This window comes from Furipterus horrens, unplaced genomic scaffold (assembly GCF_987537825.1).
Source record: "Furipterus horrens unplaced genomic scaffold, mFurHor1.1.pri manual_scaffold_6, whole genome shotgun sequence".
Classification (NCBI taxonomy): Eukaryota; Metazoa; Chordata; class Mammalia; order Chiroptera; family Furipteridae; genus Furipterus; species Furipterus horrens.
Window position 1 is genome coordinate 170,391,121 of NW_028327176.1, and position 24,977 is coordinate 170,416,097.

Genomic DNA, 24,977 nt, shown 5'->3' on the forward strand with positions numbered 1-24,977 from the left:
AATGATACAATTTTCTTTCTTATACAAATTACTTGGGAAAGATTTATTGTTTTAATTTTAATAAGATTAACTGATTTATTATTTTCTAATTAAGAAGATAAGAGTGACAGCCCAATTAATGAACAGGTTCTGAAGTACCTTGTAAGAGTTGTATCCAGATTTTTTTCTCTCTTACTCATTCTTCATTCAGACACCGGCTGTATTTTTTATTTTTAGAGTTGTCAACAAAACTTTATTCCCTGGAAACTGGGCTAGAAGACCCCTCAAGGAACTGCATGCCCCGAGGCCCTGGCCCCTACTGTGCTTGGACCCTAGTGAAATGTGCACAGGCTGCCTGCCCCAATGCCAGGGAGTGGCAAACAGGAGGGGAATGTCATGTTCCTCTGAGATGTGGGGAGTGAAAGAGATACAAATAGAAATCTGGTTATCTTCCCTGAGGCTTCCGGTGGAGTTGGGGTGTGAGGGTTCATGGTCACAAAGCTGGGTGCAGATTCCCCCTCCTGACCTCAGCTGTTGGATCAGATTGGGAATGAGCCTCATAAGATCATGACAGGCAAGAGTGGTAGCTCCAAGGGCATCTGAGAGATACTACCCCCCAAACCTACCAGGCATCTGAGAGATAGTACCTCTAGAACCTACCAAGCAAAGGTTCAAGATCATTCCAAGGTCCTTGAGTTGCCAAAACAACAAATGACATTGATGTGTTGTGGCTGCAGAAGATGGGATGCCATGGGGATGGGGCAGGGACAGGACCTGCACATCCCCAAAAGAAAAACTAGAAGCATAGGGGGAGCCCAGAGGTGGGTTCTAGGTGGGCCCTGGTAAAGTGGAGGGCATCCACAGCAAACAGTCTCAGGGTCTGGCATAGTCACACACCACCCTCAGCACCGCAGGGACCCACAGAGTGAAGAGAAGCTGTTACCCTGCTCCTACCCAGTTCAGTCTTCCAGGGTGTCCCATCTTAATGTCCTGGATGTGTATGGCTTGGAGGCTCGGCATGACAGCCACGGGGGCAGAAGGGGATTCAGGCCAGGACCTGGAGATCAGGCGTTAGTGCTGCCCTAGCTCAGGCGGCTGTGTGGAGCATGGAGCTGGCAGGGGGGGCAGGGAGGAGGGAGTTTTCAGAGGTAGACACTGGGGGTCTGAAGAATGCCCCGGCGGCAGAGTGGGCAGTTGCGGTGGTAGATCGGGTGGTGCATCAAGATTTCAGGGCAGGCCTCGCACAGGCACAGGAGCTGACAAGGCAGGAGCAGCAGCAACAGCATCCTGCTTGGGCCTGGCAGATGATGCCCTTCTTTCCCTCCTCTTGCTCCTTCAGCAACTTCCATGGGTCTTTCCCAGCTTCAGCCTCCTCCTCATTGAGCCTCTCCCTGCCCGAGGCAGCTGTCACTCTGGCCACTCTGATTTCCCCCTCTTCTGCCTCTGATCTGGGCCCTGCTTCAGGAAGAGTGTCCTGTCGCCAGGTCCTGGCTGAGGGCACCCTTCTAATGCCACCTTGAAAAGCCCCATGTGCCCCTCCCTGGTTTGGCCAGCTCGCCAGCTACAGGGTACAGCACCAGGCTCAGTACCAAGCCTCCAAGTCCAGGGCGAGGGGAGAGCGCTGCACAATATCCTCCTGAAGCTGGTGGCAGGATGGCCAGGAGCAGAGCTGATGGAGTGCCCAGCCTCATGGTGAGGTCCAGGGACAACTCAGTCACTGGCAGCATGCAAGCCAGCAGCACAGGTCGGTGACAAGGACAAAGCTGGGTAAGAGGCAGGGAGGGGAGGCCAGGAGCTCCAGTGCTAGCTGGCAGGGCGTCCAGAAGGGCTATGACCTCAGCACTGCTGGAAACGTGAGCTAGAAAGGTAGCCGTAATGTCTGTCGTCCTCCTCAGCAGCCCCATCACTGCATCCCACAGGGCCAGCAACAGGAGGAAGAGATTCTGAGTAGCAAAGAGGCAGATATTGATCATGCTGGTGATCACACAGGCCACCAGGCTCATGGCAATGGCACAGGTGTCACAGGCCTGGCGCAGCAAAGCATGGCCATTGGAAACCACATTGAGGACTCCCTGGTGCAGTATCTGCTGGCTCCTCGATGCCCATGAAAGGGTCAGTGAGCAGGAGCTTTAGGATCTTCAGGCCAGAGCAGCAGCTGTAGAGCAGGCTACATGGGCCTGAAAGACCCCCGAAGTGAATTGGACCAAGGCTTTGATCGAGGCCAGCAGTGAAAGCAGGACGCCGTGACCCAAGTGCAGAAGACTAGTCAGCAGCGTGTGGCAGGTTGTAGGTGAAGGCTGGGGGCCAGGCCAGAGCAGCCAGGAGGGAGGACGCCATCAGGGAGCTGAGGTCCAACACAAAGGTCAGCACTCTGGCACCAGGCCCATGCCACCCCCCACCAGGCCCACAGCCTCCATGACAGAGCTTTGGAGATCGGTCAGGGAGAAGTCTGGCTCCCGGCTGAGAGGGGTGGCAAGAGCGCCAATATTCTTGGGAGGGGACTTTGGAAGGGAAGTCAGTAGTCCCCACCTGAGCGAGAGAACCAAGAATCTGAGAGGTGGGTTACAGCTGAGCGGGGTCCCAGTGGAGGGAACGGGGCCCAGATGCAGGTCCAGGAGTCCCGGTTTTGAAGGGGAGCTGTTCGGGACGGAAGAGGCCAAACACCTCTACAGGGGAGGTGAGCCCGGGCCACGGGAGAGCCCTCCGCCTTGGAGACCCAGTGGTGGCATACCACGCGCAGGCGACGAGTCAGAATGAGAGGAGACCGAGAATGGCTCGGGGGAGGCTGGGCCGGGTGGGGTGGCACAGGCTGGGCACGGGCTCAAGGTCCAGCTACACAGGTGCCCCTGTCCCTGCCCAGCCCCCGTCCTCTGGGCTCATGCCACACTCTGTGCCCAAAGAGGGAGCGAGAGAGGGGTCAACCTCCGCAAACGCCAGGTGTGGCCTCCACTCCATTGTGCCGTCATCTTGTGTCACCAGCTATATTTTTTTAAAAATACATTTTATCATCTCTTTTACACGCATACCTTTGGATAGCTCCATTTTATCAGAGAATAAAGCGTGAATTCCTCAACAGAACACAATTTGACCCCAATGGACCTTTGCAGACTCAGTTTTACCTAATGCATCCATCCCACCATTTCCTCGGGCTACACTGAATGAAACTCAGACCATTCCTTAGCTCTGCCACGCTACCTTCCAGGCCCGTATGTTTGGCTCCGTGGCCTCTCTCCCAAAGTCCCGCTTGCTGATGAGGCCTATGATGGACACAAAGGCAAGATCACCGAAGGTTTTATAAGACAGGGTTAAGATTGTGATAGAAGGCTGTTAAAGAGTTTTAAGCAGGGAAGTCACATTATCTAATTTATTTTTCAAAGAATCCTGCTGGCTGTTGGGGGGAGAACAAGCTAAGAGACAAGAGTGAAGCAGGGAAGTAGAGGGGAGGAGTCAGGAATGGCTCCTAGTTTTACTTCAACAGCTGGGTAAACGCGCTGAGATTTGGAAGGCTTGTTGTGTGGCCGGGGAGAAGTGGAAGTGAGAGGGCGTTTGGGGGCAGGAAATCAAGAGTTCTGTTTGGACATGTAATGCCTGAGAAACCTCTTACCTGCTCTATCCCTCTTTATTCAATGACACTTGGTTTACACCGTGGTTTTAGAATCTATTGTACTCTGAAAAGATTTGCTGCAAGCCCACTTGTCTTCCCAGCCAGACTGTAAGCTCCCTGCATGCAGAGGCTGTGATATTTAGTCCACATACTTAGATGAGGACCTTAAACAATGTAGCCACTTACAGTAATTTTAGAATGAATAAAGGTAGCATTCTAGAACTCTGAAGAGTACAAACCAAAGGAAGAAAATACTTTATTAGCAGTTTCCATTATCTAGAACTCACCCTGAATGAGGTCAATAGAAGTTACAACAGATCACAGACCATAAACCCATCTTCCTTTCAACATATAAACACACACACACACACACACACACACACACACACACACACACACACACACACACACACACACTAACCCCTGCTCTTAAGCCACTAGGAAGGTGGGTAGTGGGCCCATATTGACTAGCTCTATGTAAAATAGCCTTTCTTCATGCTGTACAAAGCCTAACACCTATAGATAGCATATGACTATTTAGATAGAATGTTTTAAAATAAAAATCTTACACCACAACTCCCTTTCCTTTCTCTCTCCTCCCACTGCCAACATGCTGAAAGGAAACAAGGCTAAGGGGAAGAAGGCAGTGCCCATCCCTGTTATTGTAAAGAAGCAAGAGGCCAAGAAGGTGGTAAATCCCATCTGAGAAAAGGCCCAAGAATTTTGGCACTGGACAGGACAGTCAGCCCAAAAGGGACCTTACCCGCTTTGTCAAATGGCGCTGCTACATGTGGCTATAGCGCTATTCTCTATAAGCATCTGAAAGTGCCTCCGGCCATGAACCAGCTCACCCAGGCCTTGTACCGCTAGTCACCTGCTTAAGCTGGCCCACAAGGACAGACCGGAGGTAAAGCAAGAGAAGAAGCAGAAACTGCTGGTGAGGGCTGAGAAAAAAAAAGTGCTGGCAAAGGGGATGTCCCCACCAAGAGGCCACCTGTCCCTCTGGCAGGGGTGAACACTGTCACCACCCCGGTGGAGAACAAGAAGGCCCAGCTGGTAGTGATTGCACACAATGCGGATCGCATCGAGCTGGCTGTCTTCCTGCCAGCCTGTGAGGGAAGATGGGGTTTCTCTACCGCATTGTCAAGGGAAAGGCCAGGCTGCGGGCATACAGTCCACAGGAAGATCTGCACCACCACCGCCTTCACACAGGCTAACTCAGAAGACACAGGAGTTCTGGCTAAGCTGGTGGATCTATGTGGACTGATTACAATGACAAATGTGATGAGATCCACTGCCACGGGGGAGGTAATGCCCTGGGTCCAAAGCTGGTGGCTCGCACTGCCAAGCTGGAAAAGGCCAGGGCTAACAAACTGGCCACCAAACTAGGCTAAGTGTACACTCCTGAGTTTTCTGTACTTAAAAGTAATAAAAATTCTTCTTCTAAATAAAGTAAATAAATAACTTACTGAAAAATCTGTCTACATTATTTATTTTTATAGTCCAGATTCTAATAGGTTATTTATTTGTAGAGTCAAAAACACTTAACTGTTTATCCCCTCTTAAAGCTGGTTTGAACACTAAATAGAGTCACAGAATTTTTAAGACAGAACTCAGCAAATCCAGAGCCTTTATTTACCTGTAGGGATAAGAAAACTGAGGCCTGAAGAAATTGTTCAACACTCTATAGTCACTTAGAAATGGAAACAGATGTAGAAACCAGTTCACCTGTTTCCTAGTACATGATATCTTCCTGCCAAAAGACTGGCTTCTTAACGAATAAAACGGATAAATGAATAAAATGGTTTATATGCAATAAACTACATATTCTGTTTTTATAACTTTTCTATACTGTGATATCCCAATAAATTTTATGGGAAGGATATGCCTTAAAATGAGGTCAGGTATATTAATAACTAAAACAAAATCAAATGAAGCAGTATTATCATGTATATCATATGACTTAATTGCAATGTTTTTGAGATAGTGGACACATGGAGGGGCACGCATGGTACAAACACCCCAACTCAAGGCCTATCTGGCCAGAGAGAACTGAAGGTAAATGGAGCTAATCTTATGCACAATGGTGAAGTCTGGAAGGCTTGTCTTTTATCATACCCAGCTTTCCTTTCATTCTTTATCTGTCTCACTGATAATCCCTCTTCCATTTCAAAGGCCTTCTTATCTATCCTCTCTTCTCTTTTCCTTTACAGAAAAGGAAGAATTTTATATCTATCATCTACACCTTGTTGGCTGACAAACTTAAGACACTAACTGAATGAGTTTAATCAATATATTAACTCAGCCAAACATTTCCATTCTGTGCCTTTAATCCTAAAGTGTGAAGTTAAAAAATTTGTTCCCAGAAGCATTTCAGATCTCAGGAGAAAGATGATAGGGATCAAATGTTGGAGACAGATTCCCTCCCTCCAGGTCACTAAAATGACTGAAGGCAAACCAAGTACGAATCCAGTTAGGGTTCAGAGAAGAAGAGTCTAAAGGGAGAGGACATAAAAACAACCAACACTATTGCTCCAACTTCTGGCAGGTATCTGCGATGTCAGAAATTTAAAAATTTAATGTTTTAATTTATTGATTGGAAGTTAGAAATCAAAATATTTTCAAAGCTAGCGTACACATAATTAATCATGTTTACAATTTAAGTATGTTATATCCGTATAGTGCCTTCTGCTTACGAAGTGTTTCATATGTGCTACATGATCTGAACTTCAATGGTATATAATGTAAACATCATTTCTAGTTTCCAAATGAATGTTCTTAGGTTCACAGGTAATAAGTTATAACGAAAGATACAGCCAGGAGTGAACATCAGAGTTCTTGATCCAAGTATTTTCCTACCATAATATGTAACTTATAAAGCAATGTTAACATAACTTGCATATGTAAACTGCAAACACTTTCGAAGTAGAAAAGTAATATTGTCTCCATATTTCTAAGTAAATTATGTCAATTTTTTCAAATTAAAGTTTCTTCTTAGTATAATCCTTGTCAAAGATGTTTATTCTCAGTTGTCTCATTTTTTAAAAAGAATTCAATAATACATAAAATACTGTCAAAAACATATAGCTAATGAACAGAAACAGCCATCTTCCAATCCCAAAGTCAAATTCTCACATAAGTGCTTTTTCTTTGATGTCCTTTGAAAACCTTATTCAAATTAATTTAAACGTTAACCTAAAAATTTGCAATTATACAGTTCATTTCAACTCAGTGATTCATGTAGATTTTTGTAACTAGCTTCTTTGCATATTTTATTAATTGCCAACTTTGAAGAAACAAGATATCACTGGCAGGCAGGCTCAATCTGTTTCTGCCAAAACACACTTTGCCTTGGATAACTTGAAATGGATTATAACATATAATATCAGTTACAGTTCTTTTACCTAACAGAGATTGAATCAGATTTAATAGTATACATGTTAAAATCTCACATTCTACTATTTAAAATTATTTGTTCAATGGAATAGAGGTTGACAGTATCTACTGTTAAAGATAATCTGAGTGATGTATAAAGAAAAAACGATGCTAGAATATAATTCAGGCATTAAAACTGACTGAGCTGTATTTCTGAAATGAAATAAAAGATACTTACAAAAAAAAAACGGTATCTGAAAATTGAAAAGAATAGTCAAAGTAAGAAAAGGGCTCACCAGTCTGTGTGAAACCAAACTGACGCAGAATCTGCTCAGTGTCCAGCATGTCTGACTGTTTTAACCTGGGCTGTTGTGTGGAGGGTAATGTTGAAGTAACCGAGAGATTTTTGTTGACCTGTAATAGGAAAGGCAAATCAGAAACAAAAACAGAATTTCCTGGGCTACTGATGCAAAAACCAAATGAGAAATATTTGCTTATCATGCGAACCATGACACATGGTAGGTCAAAGTGGTAATGATTTATGTGCTTAATTTTCAAAGTTTACAAAACAGAATAGTTTGTATCAAAGAAGGAATACAATAGCAATGAAAACACAATTATATTAAAGTAAACCTGCCTTATTAAATAAAACCAGTTGGCTTATTATGGAACTGACATTAATAACATAAAATAGAGTGGGATTAAAAGTTATGCAAAAAAATGCAAAAAATAAAAGTGACTCCTTGACAGCTTTCAATTAAGAAAGAGTTAAAACATTTCAGACCCACATTACTCTAGCATTTTGTAAAATAGTAGGTACTTCCTTTAAAATCCTGCACAGAAAACACCTGTAATATTCATGTTTATATGTATCATGGTGACACAGATAACACAGCTGTAACCTAACCTGCCAAGTGAAACAGTTTCCACTGTGCCAAAAAAACTTATTCTTAAGACATGGTTTAAAAACAGCATTAAAATAATGATCAATTCAAATTTCTGAAGCAAATACAATGTTCCATAGAACAAAAGACCTACTATAATTTTCTGAGTACAATGGTCTCACAGAAATGAAACACATAAGAAGTACTATATTATAACTACAGCTATCATAGGAAAATAAAGACTAGCTCACAAAAATGTATAAAATGTTTATTAGTAGATTCATCCTGTAACTTAGAATTTCAGCAACAATCCAGTTTCATTCATTATTTATTTATTTATTATTTTTATCACTTTCAAAATTTAATTTTGAAAAATCTGAAAATTTGAATTACTGAAAAAATGTAATTTGTGAATAAAAAGCATTAAATGGTAGTTAATAATATATAAATACTTGTATATGAAAATAGCTGCCCTTTCTCTCTCTTTTTTTTAAAAATAATCAAACCACACAGAGGACTTCCATGTATTAGTATTCAAAAATTCCCTTATGGTGCTTTGTATTAAACCATATATTGTGGTTACATGCCCTTTATCTAACTCATTATTATTTGTAAATACTGCTCTTCAAACAGTGACAGCAAATGGTGTATTTCAGATTAAGTTTTCTCCTTGAGGCAAAGAGCTATTACAAAGTTGGTGAAAAAGCCAATTAATTAAGACCATATAACAATATACTTTCCAAAAGTTCCTAAACTGTTATGATATCATCTTATAAAACAACAAAAATATTTTCCAAAGCCATTAGATGAGGTCAAATACCATATCAGTGCTAAAAAAATTATCCAGCTTTAAAAATTCTATCAGGAGTCATTATTAAAGTTAATGTTGACTCGTCGTCGTCGGCAGCCGTCCGTCTCGAGAGACGATGGTGTAGCTTCTTAAGAGTCTATCTGCACCGCCGAGAATGGCTGTGCAGTCCGACTCGGGAGTGACACGGTATCCGTCTCCTCCCGTGTAGAATCGACATCTTGCGATGACGCTGGAGTGTCCTCTCCAGTGAAGCTGAAGCTACAGAGCCTGGGCAGGGTGATATGGAGGGTCTGCTGTTGCCCATGCAGCAGACCCCCCCTCTCTTCGCAGCTGAAGGGTCCAAGGGAAAGACGGAGTCAATACAGCTTGGCTTCAGGTGCGCCGCAGGAGTTGCCGGTGTTGACTACAACGTCAAACCGCCTTAGGGACTCCGGCTCCGGATTTTCTGCCGGGGTTTACTCCCTTAGCCTTTCCCCTGAAGAGGTATGCCGCAAGGCAGCGGAGGTTTTTTGGAGTCAGAGTTTTCCTTCTCATATCATACCTAACGTAACAATGAAATCATCTAACATTTTTGAACTTCATTTTCCATTTTTAAATGGAAGTAATAAAAATAGTATGTCTGTTTCAATGGGAATGTGCTGTGAGAGCAATAAAGATGAACCAGCATTAAAGAGTGCTGTTCACATGTGCTGACCACAAAAGCACTACAGAACATTAACTAAGAAATATGTTAAATAGGGTCTGTTGGAAAAGGAAATCACCAAGTGCTATACAAGTAAAGTGCTATATAATATTTGTTATTATTACTAACATCACTAGAAGAGGAATGAGAAGTATACACAATGCAGTAAATTTTTCAGAGTGCTATGCTTTTAAATGGAAGTACCATACACAAAATTGTATATTTATCACTTAACTATTCAGTCCACTTCTCTTTTTAGAATCATTTTTCAGTTTTACTTCTGTGTTCTTGAAAATTTTTATCCTACATGTCAAACAATGCATTTTGAAATCTGATGCAAAAGAACAGGTGTATGCTGGAGGCGCGCCGCACACACACACACACACACACACACACACACTTCAGTCTTCCTCTTCAGAAATGTACTTGTGCTAAAATCACAAAGAACACCAGGAAAGCTACCATAAAATACTTAAATGCCTCCACTCCAACGGAAAGTCTTGTTGCTTTTTAAAAATAAAATGTTGTTAAAAATACCAAACTATAATCTACAATTATCTGTTCTTCCTAAAGCATTTTTATAATTCTGCTCTTTCTTGACACAATTCTTTAGACTATCAAATGTTCATAAAGTGATGAGCCACAACATAAAGCAGATAATTCAATTTTTAAGGTTTGAGATACTTGTTAACTATTATCGTAATCTGAAATTAGAACTCAGAGTATTTTCAAAGCTAGCCTACACATATTCACTACTTCATTTAGAGGAAGAAAAGTAATAACAACCATTAAACAGAGTGAAGCAATATCTATTTTTGAAACACATGCTGTGGAAAAGAATTGCTTAATAATTTTACAACAACAGAAAGGTTGACTAAGATAGTCTACCCTACACCAACCTACCCTCTTTTCACAACACACTTTTCTGCTTGCTTCATGCAAAAACCACAGTCTGCCAGAGTCAGTTTATTACCGCCATAATAGGGAAAACTAAAAGCATACAAATTTAATAAAATTGATAATAGAGAAAAAGAAAAAAAAAAATCACCTGAACTTCTGCCAAGTTAATTACAAAACTGTTTTGCCTATTCTTTCAGGGTAGAAGCACCTTTGTGCAAAATATGCAAATACTAATTTTCTAGGAGGGGATTAATTTTCCTGTTAAAAAAGTTAAAACAAGCTAACAATTAGTTTCTCTTTTGGTGATTAAATTTTTAAAACTTTGGGAGAGATAGAACACTCATTCCAAATATACTTATGTGGGGATTAAAAAAGGAATTTTCTTCCCACCTTCTAATTCCTTCTTACTGGAGTTAATTAAATTAACAGGAGAAAACAGTCCAAAGCGTATTATACAAATGCGCATTTAGGGGTGATATAAGAATGAGACCCAAAGAGGCATTGGGCGGTTGAGGAATTATATGCCATTACAGAAAAAGGAGAAAGGGGGCAGGGAAATGGGAAAAAACGGAAAGTCACAGGGAGCTGACATGGGCAAAACAAGCTTGGCAAACTCCTGCTTGGCAACCCAGAAACAACGAATGGGCTGGTGGTTTGGAGGTAGGACAGATGGCGGGCCCTGACTGATCCTTCCCTGTCTAATGCTCTGGAATATGCTTCCATTGGCTTCCTGGATTAGGCCTGTCCATGTGAATCTCTTAGGCTGGAAAGGGGAAGGGTCAAAGGTTCTTTCTGAGTTTTTTGTTTCTGAATAACCTGTTTAAAGTCAACATCGCAAAGGGTACATTTTGGGCGGCAAAATTTTGGTCCCCTTCACTTACAAGTCTGATCATTTTAGCTGATTTTAGGTTTTACACTACATTTACGTTTATACTACATTCAAGCTAAAAAGAAACTTCAAACTGATTTTAAATTATAACTGAAAAGATGCTAATACTGTCGATATACTTATGTTCACAAATGTGTCCCCTCCTCCAGATGGCTGTTTACTTTTTCCACTAAGTCCGAACAACAATGTACATAATATTTTAATTCGAAGACAGTTCGGGTGACAAAAAATCACCAAGTATTCAGGAAATGTTTTGTTGCACATTATACATCTATTATAAAAATTAAAGCCCAAGTTAAACAGAAAACGTGAACCAAAGTGATATTCAAGGTATATGAGGTCAGGTATCTTAACATTCTCCTATCATAAATTCTAAAAGCAGCTTATGATGTTCTCTGATATCTTGCTTAGTAAAAGCTAAGAAATGAGTACCCTATGGTGTCATAAAGACACATTAGAACATGATCTCTAGGTCTTCAGATATTTCCCTTACAAGCCAGGACAATAAAATGAGGAATTACGATACTGTCAAAAGATTTTTTTTTTTTTTTTTTAGAGAGAGGGAAGGGAGGGAGAAAGAGGAGAGAAACATCAATGCATGGTTGCCTCTCACATGCCCCCAACTCAGGACCTGGCTGGAGACCTGGCCTTCAACCTAGACATGTGCCCTGATTGGGAATTGAACCAGTGACACTTTGGTTTGCAGGCCAGTTCTCAATCCACTGAGGCACACCAACCAGGGCTAAAAGAAATTTTTACAGTGGACTGAGGTGCCAGAAAATCTCCCTCAAATCAGTCCATCACTACTACATGAACTAAAACCGAAACTTAAATTTAAATTATGCATAAATAGGTTTTATTTGTAATATTTAATCAAGATTTTTTGGGCCTTTGATATATGCACCAAGAACTGATGGTTCAAAGATTACCCATATAATTCCCCTGCATGAAGCTCAAAATTAAAATTTAATCCTGGTTGAAAACATTTGCCCAGAAATAGGCCCTAGTGAAAGCCAATTTACCTCAATGACTCTTGGTTTTCTCCAAATCTTTACTCTGTTTTCTCAATACATTTCTTTACTTCACAGGGAATTGGTCTTGAACCCTCTGAAACCCTCGCCTTCAAACCCATGAAAATAGAAACAGAGGCATGGACACACAGAACAGATCGACAGCTGTCAGAGGGGAGAGGGGATGGGGGACTGGATGAAAGAGGGGAAGGGATTAGCCAAAGCACAGACACGCATAATCCACAGATGCAGACAACAGTGTGGCGATGGCCAGAGGGCAGGGCGTGGGGTGGGGAGGGTAGAGGCGGGCAAAGGGGGGAGCAATAAAAATAAAGGGGGAGAAAAAAGAACATGCTTCTTGCACCTTCCCTCATCTCTCTTCTTCTAGGGTCCGAGGAAGAGGTGCCCTTCTGTTCAAAATTAAGCCCTCCACCTCTTCCTGGGGAATGTCTTTAAAGGTTTTCCAAATTCTACTTTCAAATTTTCTATGGGCTGTTTCCCTACAGGCTATAAGCACAGATCTTTCTACTTTAATACAAAAACAAATAGCAAATGACAAAAAATTTTCACTATGATTCCATAATTTCCTTAAGCTTCACTGAAAGCTAAACTCCTTGAAAAATAGCACATAACTGCTACCTACATACATTAACCATTCAATTTTAACCAGTTACAATGAAGTTTTTCTCCATTAGAACACTAAATCTGAAGCCAAAGTCACCCTGGACTTCAAAAGATTAATTTTAGTCGATTTCACTGAGGCCTCAGATACCAGACACTGCCGCTCACCATCCTCTCTCTCTTACTGGAAAACCATTTCTGTTCGTTATGCTGCCATTGCTCATCGGTGTCCTCTGCTAGCCCCACTGGGCTCTCTCTTGTCCCTTCACACCATATTGGTCCTGGGCAATAACGACTGTTTTCACTGCTTTGCCTGCCTTCTATGCTGACATTTCTTAAATCTAAAACTGTTCTGGTCACTAAATTCAGAACAAACTAACATTTTCCCTACTATTTATTTCCTCATGGAAAGCTATCCCTAACCATCTAGTTGCCAGAAAGATGGGAATCATCCCAGAATGCTTCTTCACACTCCAAGGTCAGTCACTAAGTCCACTAGATGTTCTGGCTTATGATCAGACTCTCTCCACAGTCGCTGGTGCTTTGGTTCAGGCCTTCTTACCCCTTGCAAACTACTGCAAGAGGCTCCTGATTTGTTTCCCTATCTCTTGTCTGCTTCTCTAATTATTCTATATTGCTGAAAGGTGATTTTTCTAAAATTCTGATTGATTATATTGAGTAACATTTCTGCCTAAAACCTATCATCAATTGTTCCCCTAGATGGGAAGTCCATACTTTTTTAGTATGGCATACAAAGCTCTCTATACTTGAACAACCTCCTACCTCTACAAACTTATTGTTCCATTTCCTATGCTCTGGATACAACAAACTGCATACAGTCCCCCAGACGTGGCAGGTTGTTTCATGTCTCTGTGACTTAGCTCATGCTGTTCCTCTTCTCATTTCCTGGAATGGGCTTCCGCCCAGCACTACCTTCCTGTGAATGTCAACTCTTTTTTCAAGCTTCAGCTCAAGTATTACATCATGTATAAAAAGCCTTTTAGACTCTCCCAACAAAATTTACCTCTCCCTCCTCTGTTTCTCTAATATGTCCCATACCTTCCATTGTCATAGAACTGGTAACACTTTAGCGAGCCTTATTTATTTTGTTGATTACTACCACCAGACTGTAATTGTGAGGGTAAGAACCAGCTTTTATCTTTTTTCAAAAAATGACGGGTATAGCACTAATAAGATACAGCTCAAATGAATTAATACATGTGAAAATAGTATATGTTAAAAAATCTTATCCAAAGCTAGGTATTTACACTCAAGTCTTCTCAAATGTAACTTTTTGATTATAAGAATTACATGGGCTTAACAAATAAGAAACTTATTAGTTCACATAGTTTAATATTCAAATTTAAATATAGAAATAGGAGTGTAAAATAAAAGAAATATATATGTATATTGCTCTCTGGTCCTGATTTTTGGAATAGATATCCTAAAACCCCTGTAATTTCCTACGTTATAAGAACACAAGGAACATCTTTTGTCCTAATATTTGGTCTTTGACTCTGGTATCTGACACTGAACTCTTAAATCCCTTGGAATTTCCTGGATGATAGAAATGTCTTTTGTTCTACTCGAGTGACTCTAGGTGGGCTTCTGGATAAAGACTAACCACCAGAAAGAGCAAGCAATGATTAGAAGGTTAGAATTTCCCCATCCTCAAAATAAAGTTAATAAATGATCATGGCCAACCAATGACATCTCTATACAAATCCCAGTAGTATAGGGTTCAAAGAGTTTCTAGGTTGATGAACACATACATGAGGGTGGCAGGTCAGTGACATGCCCAGAGAGGGCATGGAAGGTCCACACCCCTTCCCATGCGCCTTGCTCTGCACCTCTCTTCCTACCGGGTGCTCATCTGTAACTTTTATCATATTCTTTTATAATAAAGTGTAAGTGAGTAAACTGTGTCCTTGGGTTCTATGAGCTGCTCTAGCAAATTAATCAAACCCTAAGAAGTCATCATGGGAATCGTGACTTACAACTGACTGGTCAGAAGCACAGGTAACAATGTGGACTTGCAACTGGCATCTGAAGGGGGGTAGGGGAGCAGTTGTGGAGTGGGCCCCCTATCTGTAGGAGCTGACACTATCTCAAAATAGATAAGTGTCAGAACTGAGGTAAATTGTAGGACACCTAGATGGTGGTGTTGCAGAACTCGCTGCTGTGGGAAAAACTGCCACTCATCTGATGTCAGAAGTGTTGGGAATGTGGCAGTAGTTTAATAGTGAAGGAGACACACAGGAGGGAAATTCATTTTTCCTGCTTTTCTAAAATTTCCAATAAAGGAATTCCATAATTTCTCTTAGTGGCCCATTGTAGCTTGTACTATTTCTTACGGTCAGGACTGTCTTCCAAATACTGTTAAAATAATATAACTTAATTTTCTCTTTTGCAATGCCATGAAGAAATAACTGTGAGCATTACAAAAAATATTTTAAAAACTCTTCAAATAATTGAAAACCACTATTCTACTCAAATCTTAACTTGATTTTTTCCTCTTCATGATAAAAATATCCAAATTTTTTTAAAAGGAGATTTAAAAAATTATTTTCTCTGAATTCTTTAGTTTTTAACCTTTTTATTTTTCAGTAAATAATATGTCCCATATAGATTAGACTATATTATAGATCATTACCTTTACAGCAACTGTCAATAAACTTTAGCTTGACTGCATTTATATTTATCTATGGTAGGTAATATTAATAATTCAAAAACAAAGTCTCCTGGCTGCAGAATGTTTACAGAGGCGTGTAGATATTCAGATATGTAAAGATTAGAAGTGGAGGCAATGCAATGTAAATTTTAAAAGAAGAAGAAAGAAAGGAAGGGAGGAGAGAGAGGTGAAGGAGAAAGGAAAGAAGGCAAGAGAGACTTGCTCATCCTTAAAATAATTCATAACTTAATTCTGGAAAAGACAGGAAGAATTAATTATAATTTAAGGCAGACTAGGCCCCAGTATATCATAGGCTAGGTGTGAATAAATATGGCTGGGAACATGAGAAAAACAGGTTAATTCCACTTATAAGGAATCATAAAAGCTTAATTGAAATGAACACCAGGAAGTATCATTTCTGATATGCCTCAATCGAACCTAAAAGCAAGGGAAGACCAAGGAAATATGTGAATTATAAAATCATATGTAGATATTCTAGGGCTACTGAAATTCAGAGCAATATAAGACTTCTAATACTAATTTCTATCTTGGAAACAATCAGATGAGTACTCTTTAATTTTTGCATCATCAAATCTATATCTGAATTTCAGTTTCTACCTATTTGTCTATCAGAAAGAATGAAAAATCCCATTTTTTAGATCAGTTTCTCCATTAGTATTAGGATTACAGCCCCTCTCACTTTTTGAAGGACTTGAGTCCAGTGGTTACCGCCTTCATGGCACATGATGAACTTTTCATCACCACTGAATTATTCCCATCAGCAAACAGTTATGCTTTAGTACTGTCCATCTAATATTTCTCTCTGGCTCCTGCTTCTCTGCTCCTCGGTCAAAATTTCCTAGAAAGGTGCCTATACAGTCTCTGCTTTACTGACTCCCATTCTATCTTCAACCCACTTCAACTATGCTTTTGTCTCTGCTGCTTACTGAACTAGCATCCATCAAGGAAAACCAAAGGACATCATCTTGCTAAATATAATGGTCAATTTTCTGTCCTCATGTTACTCGTTACCTCCCCAGGACCAGCGCCTCACGCATTCAGCTATACTCTCCCCTCGGGTAATCTTCTTCAATTTGACAGATTAAAAAAATATGACTATACATGTACACAATGGAATACTCCTTGGCTATTAAAACAACAACAACAACAACAACAACAACAACAAAACCTTTTGCAACAGCATGGATGAACCTAGAAGGCATTACAATAAGTGAAACAAGCCAGTCAGAGAAAGACAAGTGCCATGCGATTTCACTTATACGTAGATACTAATGAAGAAAATAAACTAACAAAATAGAAACAGACTCATAGGTACAGAGAACAGACTGACAGCTGTCAGAGGGAAGGGGCTTCGGGGGCTGGGTGAAAAAGGTGAAGACATTAAGCAAATAAAAAACCAAAACAAACAAACAACCCTCTTAGACGCACACAATACTATAGTGATTACCGGAGGGAAAGCGGGGTAGATGGAGAAGAGGGTAAAGAGGGGATAAATGATGATGGAAAGAGACTTGACTTGAAGTGGTGAACACACAATACAATATACAGATGATGTATTATAGAATTATATACCTGAAACCTATATAATTTTATTAACTAATGCCACCCCAATAAATTCCATAAAAAAATTTTTTTAAAAGCTTTCTGAAAAAGAAAATGTGACTTCTTCACCAAGCGCAAGACTCATACATCCAACTTCCTACTTCATAGCTACATTCATATCAAAAACTCCACTCTTAGTAAGTGCTCCCCATTCCAGCATCCCATTAAAATGCACTACTAGCATCTGTAACATTGTTGAAAGCAACAACAGAGAAGTTATCCCTAATTCCTCTTTCCTTTACTTATACCACATCCAGCCCATCACCAAGTTGTGTTGAATCTACTTCCAAAATATATCCCAAATCTGTCCATCACCTGCATCTTCATCATTACCAATGTTCAAAACAATTAAACAAGGAGACCACTAGTCTGAAGCAGCTTGAATGCCTATAGAAGCAAACTCTTAAAAGTGAACACTAATAAGACATAAATTTGTTTTTTAAAGAATGGGCAAATGATTTGAATGACATTTCTTCAAAGAAAATATACAAATGACACAACAAAAACACTCAACATCACTAGTCATCAGGGAAATGCAAGTCAAAATTACGAGATATCACTTCCCACCGTTACGATAGCTATAATAAAAAAGAGAAAATAACATGTGTTAACAAGGATGAGGAGAAACTGGAACCCCTATTCATTGCTGGTGGGATTCTAAAATAGTGCAGCCACTTCAATTCCTCAAAATGCTATAAACATAGAATTTCCAGATGAAATTCTAAAATGGTGCAGACACTTTGGAAAACTGTTTGGTAGCTTCTCAAAATGCTAAACAGTTACCACAGGACCCAACAATTCCAATCCTAGATAAATTCCCTAGGAAAATGAAAACATATGCCCCCACAATAACTTGTGCATACATGTTCATTGTAGCGTTATACCTAAAAGCCAAAAAATGGAAACAACCCAAATGTCCATAAACTGATGAATGGGTAAACAAAGTATAACATATCCATATAATCAAATCTTATCTGGCAATAGAAAGTAGTACTGACATATACTACAAAAGAAGGAACCTTGAAAACATTAACTTAAAAAAGCCAATTACAAATGACAACATGTTGTATGATTTCATTTTAAAGTGTCCAGAATAGGCAAATCTATAGAGAAAGAAAGTACGTTAGTGATTGCCAGGAGTCTGGGTCTCTTTCTCCCTCCTCCTCCCTGAGTGTACACACACACACACACACACACACAGAAACAAAGAATGACTGCTGAGATAAATGGGGCAAAGCCTGACTGCTAAGATAAATGGGGTTTCTTGGTTTCTTTTTGGAGGGGATTCAAGTTCCATAATCAGATAGTAGTGATGGTTGCACAACTCTATGAATATGGTAAAAACCCAGTGAACTGTACACTTTCAAAGGGTAAATATCTCAATAAGACTGCTATTTGAAAGAAAAGAAAAAAAACTAAAGATACTAGTAAGTTTAATCTTTCCAGACCAAGATTAATTTGCAGATATACCATATTTTCAATGAGCATTTATTCTACTTTTGTCAAATAACAGGGATATCAAGATGAATAACATGATCCTCCACCCTCAGGGAGTTTCTAGATTGGCAGAGGGCATTCTCCACAAAGCCTGCCAAGCATGTGCAGAACACTATACCCTGGACAGAGAGCATTACAAAAGAAGGGCATACAGTATATTTGTTAAAATAAAAATAGCGCTGAATTACTAATCAGAGAATAAACAGTTTTTATACACTATGCATACTTAGGAAGACTGGTAATCTTGGAGCTACAATCATTACACCAATCATCGCTATCAGGAACAAGTTTCCTGAACATCTGTAGCCCAAATCAGAATACAGCGTGTTCTCTTTTTCCTTTGTCGTCCTTCCCCTTGTCTATATTCCATATCCTGTTGACTTGTGATAATTAGGTAAGAAAGTGATGGGTTCTGGCTGATACTGAACAGCTCAGCGATGGGGTAAAACCAGCGTTTTCTGACATGTTTCTTCCGTAAGAAGCCCCATGTGGACACAGCAGCCTACTTACTTCTGTATTCCCAGTGCCTGCCACATAGTAGTAGGTGTTTACTGAATTAAAAAATCATTCCCACTGCACAGACATTATATAAAGCAGTCTTTGAACATACCAACACCATTCTCATTCTTTCGCTTCTGGGTACCTCACCCTTTTACTCTGTGACACATATAATTAAAATTGATAAATGGATAAATGTCTATTTAATTTTGAGGGTGGACAGAAGAGGAAAAGATGAATACATGGCACCATTCCAATTCTTATACATTAAACTGTGTTTTCTTAACTGAGTTGAAGGTTGTACATAAAACAAACTTGCTTGTACGTAAAACAAAGCTGCTGTGTTGAAAGCAACTCAATACAGTTTAGCTAAAACTGTTTAAAATCAAGATGTATTTTGTATATCTCTATGTTTAGATTAACTTTGGGGTCTTGGGCAAATCACTTAACCTTAATAAGTCTCAGATTCCTTTCTAAAACTGGAATAATAATATCTAATCTATCTCTCAGGATTGTTATAGAATTAAATGGGAAAAGTGTGACATACTGGTATGAATGATGAAAAGCATTATCAGCACAATATATCACTGCTATTTATATGCAGCTCGCACACACTTAAGGCTTATACAATTTACTCAGCAACAACCACTGAAACTGTATTGGTGTCTCTCCTATTAAGTATCATGTAATATTTTTCTCAGGAAATAAAATGACCTTGTTGGTCCCTTTACTGAGAGTATATCCTAATCACTTACTACTCTTAAATTCAAAAAATTATGAAGAGGCTTCCTAAATTGTCAGGTCCCAGTGTTATAATTCCTTGATAAATTTACATTCAAATAAGGAAAATATCAAATTAAGTTTTGTAAAAGTTCTATAAAAATCTATGAATGGTACATTTTAATTCTTTGGTGCATCACAATGAGAACTACAGTTTTTAAGTTATCTTCTTGGTAATAAAAACTGCTTACCTTTGCAGCACAGGCTCGGATCACCTCCTAAAAAATAAGTAAAGAGGTATTAATAATTTCATCTTAATAAAATGTCAACTCTTCAACAGTTAGACATTAATATTTTAATAACCAAAGCCTACATTTTGGAGAGTTTATTACCCTGCCGTTGCCACTATATTGTTTCCAATGAGCTGAAAAAACTGCAAGTTAAAGAAAGATTCACTGACATATTCTTGGTAAATCTAACTTGATAAACGAGACTCTGGAGGGTCCCCATGTAACTGCCTCAAGGAAAACGTGACTCCTCAATAAACTTAGCACAAATACTAAACTTCTGTACCAGAACACTATCAGACATACCCTGAAGTAAATGAAGTATAGAATTATCTCCATAAATAAGGACCATAAATATAATTCCCATATTAATAATATATTTCAAAAGAAATCTAAGGCTAACACTGATGAATGAGAGTATATGACCAGTTCTCAGGGAGCTACAGAAAGGAACTGCCTACAATTCATGGAGCAAAGCCAAGAAAAGATCACTTTTGAAAAAGAAATTTGTAAAAATCAACATATACTAGATGATTTGAAATCTGCTACTGAGATACAAAAAAGTCTTCAAGTCAGTTAAGGGGTGCCTGCATGTATCATCAGCCTCGTACAGAACTGCAGAAAAATAACAATTACTGTGGAGCACAGGGCAAAAAAAAAAAAAAAGAGAGAGAGAGAGAACTAAAAAGAGGAACACGAATGATTTTACCCAGAAATTTCTAAGGGCCAGATACTAAGTCTAAAGAACAGTAGTGAATCAATCACTAAAAGGAGACAGTAAAACTGACTGTGCATATGGGATTCCGATTGCCTGGATTGCATTTCAGCTCCAATGCTTACTTACCATCTGTGTGACCTCGGCAATACTGTTTTATCTCTGTAAGCCTCACCTCTGTCTTCTATGAAATGGGGGAATACTAGCACCCACTTTATAGGACAGGCTTGAGGATTAACTACAATGAACATGTAGAGTACTTAGCACACTACCCAAAATTCATTTTGCCAGTTATTATTCATCACTAAGTATACGTAGACGTTAGTTAACATCAATCTTATAAGGTGAAATCTCCTGTCATGTAAAGAAAATTAACATTTTCCAAAACAGGCATACAACATTTTAAAACCCATCTAATCCCATTCCTGAGACTGCTTAACAATCAATACTGTGGTCACTAAGTTAGGTTTCTGGTTAATTTTAAAAAGGGAGAGTGGTCTTGAGTGTTCAGGCAGCTGATGTCTCAATGCAGTTCCTTGTACGTTTGGTTTAAAACTGGTTAAGCCACCAAAGGAGGAAGGAAAGGGATATCATTATATTAAGTGCCAGGCACTGTGCCAGAAGGTGAGAGCACGACAAAGCGCAAGTCCGCACATCCTTGTCTTCAAGGAGCTCAAGGCGAATTCTAACTAAAAGAACTATTATGTCGATGAGCATAAATATTTTAAAGGATGTTTAAGCTTCTCAATATATTTTACCACTTAAATTAAAATTTGTTTTTCTTTTATTGATTCTAGCGAGAGGGGAAGAGAGAGAAAAAAAAAAGGGAGAGAAACATCGATGTGAGAGAGAAACATCGATCAGTTGCCTCCTGCACGCCTCCCACCCCAGGAACCAAACACACAGCTCATGCATCTGTGCTGACTGGGAATCAAACCAGCAAACTTTTGCTTTGTGGGACGACATCCAACCAACTGTGTGACACCAGCCAGGGCTTACCACTTATCTTTGACAAAGATTTGAGTCATTTATCACTAACAGAATACTACACTAATTTTAACCAAGCATCCTCCTCATTTTCATTATCTCTTTTCCAGTTTTATAGGCAATACCTGGTTTCTGGAGTACTTCTTTTCTTAGTAGTAAGATAAAACTTTTGAATATGTTTACGATACATCCGTAACTATTCTTTTTGGAAGTACATGTTTCTTTTATACAGTTCTTTATTGAAGTTTATTTTTCTTTACTGTTTAGTTTTTGCATACTAAGGTTGCTCCTTTAATATATTTTATGTATATAGTTTCCCAGGTTGGTATTTATGTGTAGGTGTATGTGTAGGTGTATGTGTATGTGTATATATATGCACACATACACACGCTGATATTTTTAAACAAAGAAACAGGTCCTGGGCTGGTCTTACAAAGATATCCAAGTCAGGAAAGCATGATAGATTATCGTAAGTTCAGTATGTTTATTGAAGTTAGTGATGTTAGAACAAGTACCAGAAAGGAACTACAAATATAAGAAAGCCTAACTTTAAGTAAACTAACTTACTTCATTCAATTAATATTTATGGGCATAACAATGTAAAATAGGATAGGAATGGTTTTCAAAATTCCAACTTCTCAATTGCATAAAGTAAACGTACTGTGACAGAATCAAGTCTTTGTTTCACTTGCTGCATCTTCAGTGAAGAATCTTCAGTGTGAACATAGTCATCGATCTGAAAAGAGCCTTGCTGAGGCAGCTTAGGACAGGTGCATAAAGCATCCTGACTTTGGTGTATTCCAGGGAATGGAAATGTTCCATTGTAGCGTTTGAACATTTCAGCCTCCTGCTGGGCAACTGGAAAAATGGATCCGTATTAATTCAAATCAATACAGCAAATGTATGTGAAGTAAGCTACAAAACCGTAGCATTAAATAAATTATAAAACACTGCATAATATAGTTCAAATACTGACTAATAATAAGACAATGCAAATGGAAAAATGTAAAATTATTAAATACTCTAAAACCATAAAAAAGAAAATATAATAGTTTCACAGATAATTTCATGAGTCCCGAAGGCCATGCATATCTTGGTCTGGTAAATATAACAACTTGGATGAAAGCCTAAATTAAAATACCGTGTTTTTCATATTATAAGACACACCTGACCATAAGACGCACCTCGGTTTATAGGAGGAAAACAAGAAAAAAAATATTCCGAACCAAATGGTGTACTAAAATATTTAATAAAATATAATAGAATAATATTTCAACCATGTAAACAAGAGTCAACAGCAGTATTAAGAACCATCATCACTGTCATTAACAAATGAGAGACTTCCAGCCAAGATGGAGGCCTAGACTGACACGCTCCGTCTCCCTCTGCAACTAGGACAGAATACAGCTACCGCAAAATCAGAAATAACCAGAAGTTCCAGAAAATAAATGGAAGTCCAACATCTGAAGTTATAAGGAAGGGGTGCTCATCGGATGGGTGGGAGGGATGAAGCCAGGGTGGAGGTCAAACTATGCCGGTGGCAGCAGCAGTGGCGATGGCAGTGGGATGGTGATAAGCACAGACACCCATATTTAAGGGGAGGCGAGAAGCACCTGGTGAGCACCTTCGGCTGCAGACCAGACTCGTCAGATTGCGATTCCAATGCTAAGGAAGGCAGACTCCCATTGCCTTGGACTGTGAGGCCTGGAGGGGTGGAGATGGAGGAGGAGGTTCCTGGTCTCTCAGAGGAGAGTGAATGGCAGGAATCCATCTTGGACCCCCACCCCCACAGAAAATGCCACAGTGTGGTGAGAAGGGTCGCCTGGTTGTGATGAGTGCACAGGGCTCTGCCCCCTATAGTGTAGGAGGTGTGACAACCCTGCCCAGGAAGCAAAGGTAAACACAAAACTGTCAGGATGGCACAGATCATGATAGAGATCCCGGTGACGCAGCAGACCAGACAGCAAATTTCTAATCTAACGAAGGAGCAGATAGGAAATCTTTGAGGCACAGTTCAGAGCTTTGGTTACAAAAATGTTTACAGACCTAACAGCAGATCTCAAACAAGAAGGGGGAGGAATGAAGGCTAGTCCTGCTGAAATGAACAAAAACACATACGAAACTAGTGGTGAGGGAAAGAAAACCAGGGATCAAATCAACAAATCAGAACATAGGGAAGGAACAAACAGTCAACCAGTGCAGAAAGAGGAAACAAAAAGTGAGGAAAATGAGGAGAGGCTCAGAAACCTATGGGACAGCTATAAGTGGGCCAACATCCGAATCATAGGGTTGCCAGAAGGTGAAGAAGAACTAGAAATTGAAAAATTATGTGAAAAAATAATGAAGCAGAACTTTCCTAACTTGGGGAAGAAAATAACTCTTACAGGTCCAGGAAGCACAGACAGTTCCAAAAAAACTGGACCCAGGGAGAACCACACCAAGACACATTATAATCAAAATGTCAAAAATTAAGGATAAAGAGAGACTCTTAGAAGCAGCAAAAGAGAAGAAGAGAATTACGTACAAAGGGATCCCACTAAGACTATCAGCTGATTTCTAAAAAGAAATTCTGCAGGCAAGAAGGGACTGGCAAGAAATATTCAAAGGAATGAAAAGCAAAAACCTACAACCATGATTACTCTATCCAGCGAAGCTGTTATTCAGAATAGAAAGGCAGAGAAAGTGCTTCCAGGACAAAGTAAAACTGAATAAGTTCATCAGATCCAAACCGCTGTTATATGAAATGTTAAAGGGACTTGTTTAGGAGAAGGAGGATCAAAACTATGAACATTAAAATGAAAACTGTATCACAATAACCAACAGCAGAAGCTAGGGAACCAAAACAAAGGCAAACTAAGTAGGTAATGAGAGTGTGAAAAGAATTATAGGTATGGGGAACATATTGGGGGGAGATCAGTGGGGAGGGAGAAGGGGGGAAAGGAAGGGAGATGGTACAGGAATTAAGAAGCATAGTAGGAGGGAGTGGAGTAGACAGAAAGATGTTGAGAAGAACTTTATGCACAACCAATGGGCATGGACTAAGGGGGGGGACAACTGGAGGGAGTGGAGGTCACTGGGTGGAGGGGAACAAAGGGAAAAGAAATTGGGACAACTGTAACAGCATAATCAATAAAGCATATTTAAAAAAATGAGGAGACTTTAAGGTTCAAGTACTCTTCTAGTTTTCTGGGAACCCCAAGAACTCATCATCGGTAGTGTCAGAA

General features: G+C 39.8%; 1 protein-coding gene and 2 pseudogenes across 2 annotated transcripts in view; 1 reads left to right on the forward strand and 2 right to left on the reverse strand.

The window, feature by feature from the left end:
* Window positions 1-24,977, reverse strand: part of AHI1 (Abelson helper integration site 1) — a 170,448-nt gene that overhangs the window by 93,467 nt on the left and 52,004 nt on the right. For both annotated transcript variants that reach the window (XR_016511655.1, XM_090279880.1), the window contains exons 15-17: window positions 22,415-22,611; window positions 20,016-20,042; window positions 7,255-7,372 (exon numbers count right to left, since the gene is read on the reverse strand). Coding sequence is in view for 1 of the 2 variants with exons in the window: in XM_090279880.1 (XP_090136006.1) it covers window positions 7,255-7,372; window positions 20,016-20,042; window positions 22,415-22,611 (342 nt within the window). In the remaining variant the exon portion in view is untranslated. The remainder of the gene's footprint in view (window positions 1-7,254; window positions 7,373-20,015; window positions 20,043-22,414; window positions 22,612-24,977) is intronic.
* Window positions 1,122-2,396, reverse strand: LOC150007821 (E3 ubiquitin-protein ligase RNF26-like; annotated as a pseudogene).
* Window positions 4,188-4,977, forward strand: LOC150007822 (large ribosomal subunit protein eL8 pseudogene; annotated as a pseudogene).